Here is an 8,211-nt window from a genome sequence, read left to right as displayed (position 1 = left end):
CTGCTCACCCTTCATTGTCTATTTGTATATGCTAGTATATGTTACAAGTGTTGCTGCTAGTGTTTGCCCCATGCTTTATTGCTAGTATTTACGCACTTTATTTGTACTTGTAGTCCTTTCAGACTAACGTTTATTTGTACATGTAATCCCTATGAGTCCACATTTCTTTCCCTTTTATTATTGGTTGTATTTGCTATTATTAGTTCTATGTGTTACCGTCATTCCTTATTTATACTATTTACTTATATTATTGTGTATATGATCCATCTAGCACTATGTATGCCAGATTGTACAGTTATTTGTCTGTCAGGTTGTCCTTAACCATTGCCTAATGACTATTTACATATATTCGTATGGCAGGCTCACATTTGACATGGAGGAGATGAATTCAACAAGCATACATTATCTTTTCCACTTTTCTTTTAGTTATTATTATTATTATTATTATTATTATTATTTATTTTGTCTGGTCTTATAGAGGTCTTACCTCGAAACACTTCCTACATCTTACCTCACTTAACCCATACTTATAGGACTTGGTTTTTGTTATTATTGTATATAACTAGGGTGTTCGTTTGGATTGATTGGATTGATCCGATCCAATCAAGTAAATCCAAATATATTTCAGTTTTCAAAACATGGATCCAAATAATTCAAACTAAATTCAAATCTGATTTAATCCAATCAAATTGCAATTTGGTTGGATCGATTTTTACAATTCGGTTTTTTAAAGGCGGGACATTTTAAACGTTATATAACTTAAATTTTTGTCAACTCTATAAAAGTAACTAAAAAATATTTTTAGTTGTGAATTATAATTTGTAAACAACTATTAAGAAAAAATAAGTATAGTTTAATATTTAATTGACAAAAAAAAAAAAATAGTTGTGAATTATAATTTATAAACAACTATTAAGAAAAAATAAATTTAGTTTAATATTTCATTGACAAAAAACTATTGAAAACAAGTACATAGAATGTATTATATTAAAAAATAAATAGTTTAATAAATAAGTTAGTAAACTTATAAATGATCAAAAATATATATTTAAAATTTACCGTGTCAACTCAACTTGAAATGTATTTACCCTCGTTTAAAAAAATACAAAGTTTGACATGCTAGTGGGTTTATACATGTCTTTTAAATTTAACTAACCTGGATAATAAAAAATAACAATTTCATTTTTTATCAATTCAATTAAGACAAGGCCTCCACTTTCTTTGCCTAAAAAATACTAGAAACAAATACGCGATCAAGATATCCTGATTAACAACTAAGTGGCAATATCTAACTATCTAGTTTAATACTCACGATCCCAAAGAATAACCATCAATAAGGCATTTTTTTCTTACATCGCGCATGGAAGTTTGAAGCAAAGTTGGATGACTCGTGATTATGGCATCCACATTTTCATTTAACATTTTATGCATTGCTGCTTCATCATCAACAGTCCATGCATAAACTTTCTTATTCCTCCTGTCAAATTGTATCATTAAACAGAGGTTATAAAATGCAAAAAAAAAAAAAAAAAAAAAAAAAAAAGGCTATTCCTATGAAAGCTGTACTAGAAAAAATAGCCTATACAAAGCAACTTTCACAACAATTGAGTTGTAGATTTTTAAAGTAGAATGTCTTAATAGGAAAAATAAAAAATGAAAGTAGAGTGCTATAATTGGGTAGATTTTTCAAAATACAATGCTTTAATGAGGAAAAAAAATGGAGCTACCATGTTGTAGTAAGAAGTATACTTGCTCTAACAACAACTTGGTTGCATAAACAAGAACAAAATTGAAGCATAACATAAAATGTAAGAAAATATATATATATATATATATATATATATATATATATATATATATATATATATATATATATATATATATATATATATATATATATATATATATATATACCTATGCAGGATTTTAACAACTGCCTCATCAACTAGACCATGGAAAATCCCCACAACTTGAGCATCTCTCATCCTCAATAAGTTTGTTCTTGTTCCCGAAGAAAAGTTCATCATAACAATGTACCCCACCTATAAGGGACCCATTTCTTATCATCTTATGCAAAAGGCAATAATATATATATATATATATATATATATATATATATATATATATATATATATATATATAGGGAAAGGTTATATGGAAAATAAAGAATTAGGGCAACACATGTTGGAACCAATAAAAGCATGACAACACATCACTTTGGAATAACTACATAAATAACTTCCATAGTACATTGCTTATGAATAAAGAAATGGACACGTGTCACTTGATCATTGGTTCCAGCATATGTTGCCCTAATTAATCATTTTCCATTGAACCTAAACATATATATATATATATATATATATATATATATATATATATATATATATATATATATATATATATATATATATATAGGATCTTACCGGCACATCCTGTGACTGTTTATTTACATCTCTCACTAAATTGTCACTTTTTGCCCATACAACGCAGTTCTTACATTGTGTCCTCTTCACCTGCAATTATAAAATGTCTGACTTACTTACCACATATACTTTTATAAGAAATATTGCAATTAAATATATTATATAAATATAGGCTTACAACAGAAAGTATATCGCTTGCAAGCCCCTTCTCATATGATGGAGGCCCAACTTTGGCATCAACAACCACCTTCTCAACGGAACTTGATATAAACTGAAACAAAACACCACATGCTAAAATTATGCATATACTTTCAAATTTTAAAACACCAACTTACTTTCATTTAAGCAATAGTGTCTTCTGTTCTGTAATTGGAGGGAATTATATTTTAACTATAATATAGTGAGGGTATTTTGGTCTTTTAATAAAAAAAGGAAGGGAAGAATTCCTTATGAATGTACCTTTAGTGCATCTTCCATTGTAGGGATGGTTGTGTCATGAGAAGCCACATGAGTGGCACCCAACTCTTTTATCTGCAGTAACAAACTAAAATATACTCTCATTCAACGCAAAACTTCCAGTAATTATTACACTTGAAAAAATAAATACTTATATTTCATTTATGGGACATTTTCATCAAATTGTAACCAAATTCCACACTTGTTCCACCTAATAAGAACCTCAAACTTTTTATCAACACCCAGCTTTCATTTTCTTTCCATGATCCGAAAATTTGTATTTTTTGTTTTAAAAATTTTGCAAGAAACCTCACCTCCTTTGCACTCAAGTGTCCAACCATGGATGAAGTGTTCCCAGAAATTCGCTGCAAATCCCTGCCTGTTTCATATTAGACTCAACTCTACTAATAATTAACAAAACAAACCAATTATTTAAAAATATAATCATTTTCCATCTTGTAAGCAATGCAACATAAACATTTACCTATCATGAAGAGCAAATAAAACCCCATCAGCAGAACGAGAAACATCAATCTCAATGCAGTCTACTTGAGAACGAATAGCAATACGATAAGCATCCATCTGTTAAATAAATAAATAAATAAAAAACATACATCAGTAACACAGATTTACCATAATTTAATTATTGCTCTGTCTTGCCTATCAAATCAAATTAAGTATTTGTAACCAACAAGATCAGATATATTACATATATGCATGTTTACAAGTAGTGAAAAGAAAAGGAAATCATGAAATATTTGGTAGTTTACAAAGATTAGATATATACTGTATTAGGAAAGGCCTTTGAGGAATCACCACCATGAGCACACACAAGGGGAGGCTTATTTAACCAACTGCACTTTTTTAACTGTGTCTGCAAATACATGGACAAACAATCATCCAATGAGCACATTTTTTTGTTAAATTTGATCATCATTCTTGAAAGTTATCAACTCTTTAAAAAAGTTTAAAAGCTGCTAAAACAGAATTGCAAGTGTGAAATATGTATACAAACATGCACATCAGGTTTGGCATTTCAGAAGCTTAATGTCTGTAGCAGAAAATATACTCACTCCATCACTGGGAAAGAGGTATTTTAGTACTTTTACAATTTAAAATTGTTAATAGAATTTTCAGGCTTAACACAACTAGTCTTGCATAAAATGTTCATCTTGTTATTTGGTGTTTCTCACAAATTTAAACATAGGATAATGTTTCTGAAGCTAGAATTAGCAGGTCGATCTTAAAAGGTCAAAGTACCTGTTGAATTGAAACAAAAGGGGCATCGTTTACCATAACATTAGGAGAATTAACATATCAGTCCTTCCATTCCAAAACGAACTTCAAGCTTTTTACTTTTCATTTTAAATTAGGACTGGCCAAAGACAAACTTGTAATTGAGGTTGCTGCAAATATGTTAACTCAAAATAATAACATGTTTAGAGCAAATTAGAGTCGAAAATTACACTTTTCACATGCAATAAGAAGAGAATAAGATCATGAAAGCATTTGGGAAATAGAATGTTATTGGTATCAAGAGGGCTCCGTAAAATGCAAGAAAAAACTCAAAACCTGATGGATACGTCGAAGTTTGAAGTGGAAATAAACAGGGGGGAGGATGGCGATGACTGCGAGAATTACGAGAACGGATCTGAAGATAAACCTTCTGGACAGGATTCCTCTGATTCTCCGACTCAGATTTCGATCGAGCGACTGTGCGCCACCGCCACGTCGTCTTCTCCATTTAGATGTTGTTGCCATCTACTCGACTCCTGTCAATCAATGCTCACTGCTGTGATAGTGTGTTAACGATCGGTAAATAATTGGATTTGATCGTTGGTTGAACGGAAATGGGAATGGGAACGGAAACGTCGACGGGAAGGAGTATTTGCTTTGCGTTTGGCGATCCTTTGGAATCATAAACACTATTTTGGAACCAATAAAATAAATTATTGATTTTATATTGTCAAATATTGATTTTATTTTGTTCTGTATCATAAATGATGTAATTTGTTGTGATACGGGTGAGCAAAATTCATACCTTAAGTAAAATTAATTAACCGTAAAAATTGTATAGATCGTAGTCGATAAATTATAACCGCAATAAAAATTGATTGTGAGGTTTTCTGTTTTACAAAAACCGTAAATTTGAGGTGCGGTGTGGTTATTAATTTTTAAAACTGCAAAAAAAAACCGCATCGCACCGCATATATTATATACAATTTTTATTATTTATTATTAATATATTAAATATTAAAAATAAGAAAAATTTCATAGATGAAAGAACAATAAAATTCTAGAAAATAAAAGTATTAATCTTTTGTTATGTTTAACTTTGAAAAATTGTGAAATTTGACAATTTTAAGATGTTTATTGTTAATTACTAGAGATTTGATTTGACAATTTTAACTTAATTGTCTTATACCTTATTGTTTTTTATTATTATAAGTAATATGTTTGAACTATTAAAATCGTTTGAATTCTAAACTGCTGTTAAAAACCACACAAAATAATCGCACCAAATCCATACGGTTAATAAGCGAAGCACAAAAACAAAACAAAACTGCACCGCAAAAATAATTGTATCAAACGGTTTTGAAAATGGATTAACCGCATTAGTGGTTAGTGATGAGGTTTTGGCCAATAACAGCATCGAACCGCACCGCGCTCACCCCTATGAGACCATGTATTATATGAGTTTATTTATATATAAAAAATATAAATAAAAAAAAATTAAAAAAAAAAACTAAATATAAAATTTTAAACATTTGAGAACTTTAAATTTATAAGAAAAATAAGAAAGATATTGAATTATAAAACTTAAAATGTTTTTTATTTAAATTTAAACATATAATTTAGATAAATAAATAAAGGAAATTAATGAAGCTTTAATTTAGTAATTTTGAAATTAAAATGAAAATTCATTAAGGAAATTAATATGTATTTATTTATGCATTTAAATACTATGTGGAATTAATAAATATAAAAACACATGTGGAATAAAAATTAATTCAAAATGACATTTGGCAAATTGAATGAGAGTATGACAAGTGACAAAAAAAAACATTCATTTATTAGAATATATATTATATAATGACAAATCTATCAAAATAAACAACAAATGAATGAAAAGAATATTAAATGACAATAAAATAAAATAAACATAGCAATTGATTAACATACAATTAAATGAAATTAAGTTAAAAACAAAAAAAGTGATATCTATTATCTAATTACTTTAAAGTCAGTTACGGATATTATTATATGTAGACTTCTCACACAATCATTAAACCGACGCTTCTTTGGTGTTCTTAAGGATCTGATCGATACACGATTTTTCAGAAGAATCAATTTCAATATCAGCAAAAGCCACCTAATTATAAAAATATAAACACGACATAAAAATCATGAAAAACAAACATAATGTAACAGGATAGTTGACAATAACAGTTGAAGTAAAAATATTTTCATATAGTTAGAAAGATAGAAAATTTAAACAATATGTTGTAACTTATTTGAAGGTTGATATGTGCATAATTAGTTAATTATTTAACATATATTCTTAGTTATTTTTGATTAATTATGAGAATAATGTGGACAAAAGGTACTTAAAATGTTGTGAATTGTGTTTTCAGTCCAAAAGATATGTTTGGAGGCAAAAAGGAGAAAAGGAAAAGCAAGTGAAGATAAAAGAGTGAAAGAAGGAGTTCTACTCGGCGAGTAGATCGACCCTACTCGGCGAGTGCATGACGATATGCCAGAAGATAAATACGACTGCTAATTCAAGACGGATAAGTATGGACCTACTCGGCGAGTTGATTCTGCTACTCGCCGAGTACCCTCTGTTTGGGGATATCTATAAAAGACAAATCCTTATCCCATGAGAAGGCATTCCTGGCGATTTTTGAAGGATCAGCTGCGACTAAAAGGTTCAGAAGGCGCTAAGGAACCCTAAGCTTCAAGAGTTGGAAGAATTCAAGCAATTAGGTTAATTCTACCACTTAGACTTAGGAATTAAACATGTTTGCATTAATAAACTTTGTTTTTGTGTTTGTTTCTACTGCAACTATGAGCTAAATTCGTTTTTGTTTCTGTTTGGGGAATACCAAAGAACTCTTATGGTTTAATTATTGACTTTTGCTTAATTGTCTATTGGTGATTTATTAAATTAAGTTTGTTAAAGAACCTTATGTATTAATCACTACTATTTTCTGTTAATTGGAAGGCAATTAGGTTGCATGAACATCACTTAATTGTTAACCTCATATGTCTATGTGAATGCTAAAACATATGCTTAGAAGTAATGATTATGAAACTAAGATTAATAAGAAAATAGGAAGATTAACGTGTGAGCTTGTTTGAGAAACCATCAACAAGGGGTTAATTGAATTAATAACTTAATTAACCATTACAAATCTTATTTAATCCAAATAATTAATCTAGGGAATTAATTAGTTTAAACACTTGATCAACGCTTAAATTAGTTAATTGTCTAAGGGTTAGGAGTAATGAATATGAACCTAACTATTATAATTGGTAACCAATAGCAATAAATCCATCTTAACTTAAATAACCGTAGGAGTGAATTGGTTGAACCTAAATAGAAACATCTTTATTAAAATTTGGTGAATAGTTGTTGCTTTAGTTAATTAGTTAATTTAGTTTGTCTAAGTTTCTAGTCTTGCAAAACTAGAGAAAAACCCTTTACTTTTATTATTTGTTTTAGTTAAGATTAGCTATTAGTTTAATTGCCCGTTCCCTGAGTTCGATACCTCACTTATCAATCTATACCACTTAAAGACAGGTTCACTGCCTTTGTGTGCTCAAATTATTAATAAAAAGTAGGGATAAAACTAGTTGAATTTACACACATCAAGTTTTTGGCGCCGTTGTCGGGGAACGGTTCTAAATAATTAAGCTAATTCCTAATTTTTTCGATCCTTTGTGTGAGTTTACTTGCATAAAGTTCATTTATTGCAATTTAGTAACTAGTAATTAGGTTTTAGTATCTGTTTTCGTTAGATTAAAACTTAAATTTTTTTTTGAAATATCACTGATACTCGCCGAGTGCACTCGCACCTACTCGGCGAGTAGCAGTTTAATCAGCAATTTTTTACAATCTTTTTGTTCTTTTTACGTTTTTTTTATTTGATTAATTTCAGGACTCTCATGACCAGAGGAGCAAACACACCACTGGTACCCCCGTTTGAAGATCCCGAATCCGAATTGAAAAGAAACAAGGGGAAGGACGTGGAGAGTTCAAGCACACCAAAGAAATCACCATTGTCCAACTTGAAGACTGTTTTTGGGAAAAAGAAGAGCAGTAAAT

At 29.4% G+C, this 8,211-nt stretch overlaps 1 protein-coding gene across 5 annotated transcripts; it reads right to left on the bottom strand.

Annotated features, from left to right (window-relative positions):
- Positions 1 to 1,054: 1,054 nt before the first annotated feature.
- GDPD4 (PLC-like phosphodiesterases superfamily protein) lies at positions 1,055 to 4,809 on the bottom strand. 5 transcript variants are annotated; one of them, XM_079034426.1, is made up of 10 exons: positions 4,455 to 4,594; positions 4,143 to 4,288; positions 3,670 to 3,756; positions 3,367 to 3,464; positions 3,197 to 3,257; positions 2,886 to 2,957; positions 2,605 to 2,697; positions 2,427 to 2,516; positions 1,915 to 2,042; positions 1,055 to 1,477 (listed from the first exon to the last, which is right to left on the bottom strand). In XM_079034426.1, exons 2-10 carry the CDS (start codon positions 4,176 to 4,178, stop codon positions 1,309 to 1,311), a joined length of 834 nt encoding a protein of 277 aa, XP_078890552.1. In that variant the 5' UTR covers positions 4,179 to 4,288; positions 4,455 to 4,594; the 3' UTR covers positions 1,055 to 1,308. The 5 variants fall into 5 exon arrangements, with proteins under 5 accessions (XP_078890552.1, XP_078890554.1, XP_078890549.1 ...); XM_079034428.1 differs by having other exon boundaries at positions 4,176 to 4,288; XM_079034423.1 differs by lacking the exon at positions 4,143 to 4,288 and having other exon boundaries at positions 4,455 to 4,809.
- Between the last annotated feature and the right edge of the window lie 3,402 nt (positions 4,810 to 8,211).

The sequence above is a fragment of the Lactuca serriola genome, chromosome 4 (assembly GCF_051521515.1).
Source record: "Lactuca serriola cultivar US96UC23 chromosome 4, Lser_US96UC23_V15, whole genome shotgun sequence".
Classification (NCBI taxonomy): Eukaryota; Viridiplantae; Streptophyta; class Magnoliopsida; order Asterales; family Asteraceae; genus Lactuca; species Lactuca serriola.
This window is presented reverse-complemented; position numbering and strand designations above follow the sequence as displayed.

What these genes read in the sequence shown, in the direction of transcription:
- GDPD4 (XM_079034423.1), bottom strand. Translation starts at nt 4,643, where the DNA reads ATGGCAACAACATCTAAATGGAGAAGACGACGTGGCGGTGGCGCACAG. An exon ending in AACTTCGACGTATCCATCAG is followed by an intron (nt 3,757 to 4,454) that starts GTTTTGAGTTTT and finishes ATGTATTTGCAG; the next exon opens with ACACAGTTAAAAAAGTGCAG. An exon ending in AACAGTCACAGGATGTGCCG is followed by an intron (nt 2,043 to 2,426) that starts GTAAGATCCTAT and finishes GGTCCCTTATAG; the next exon opens with GTGGGGTACATTGTTATGAT.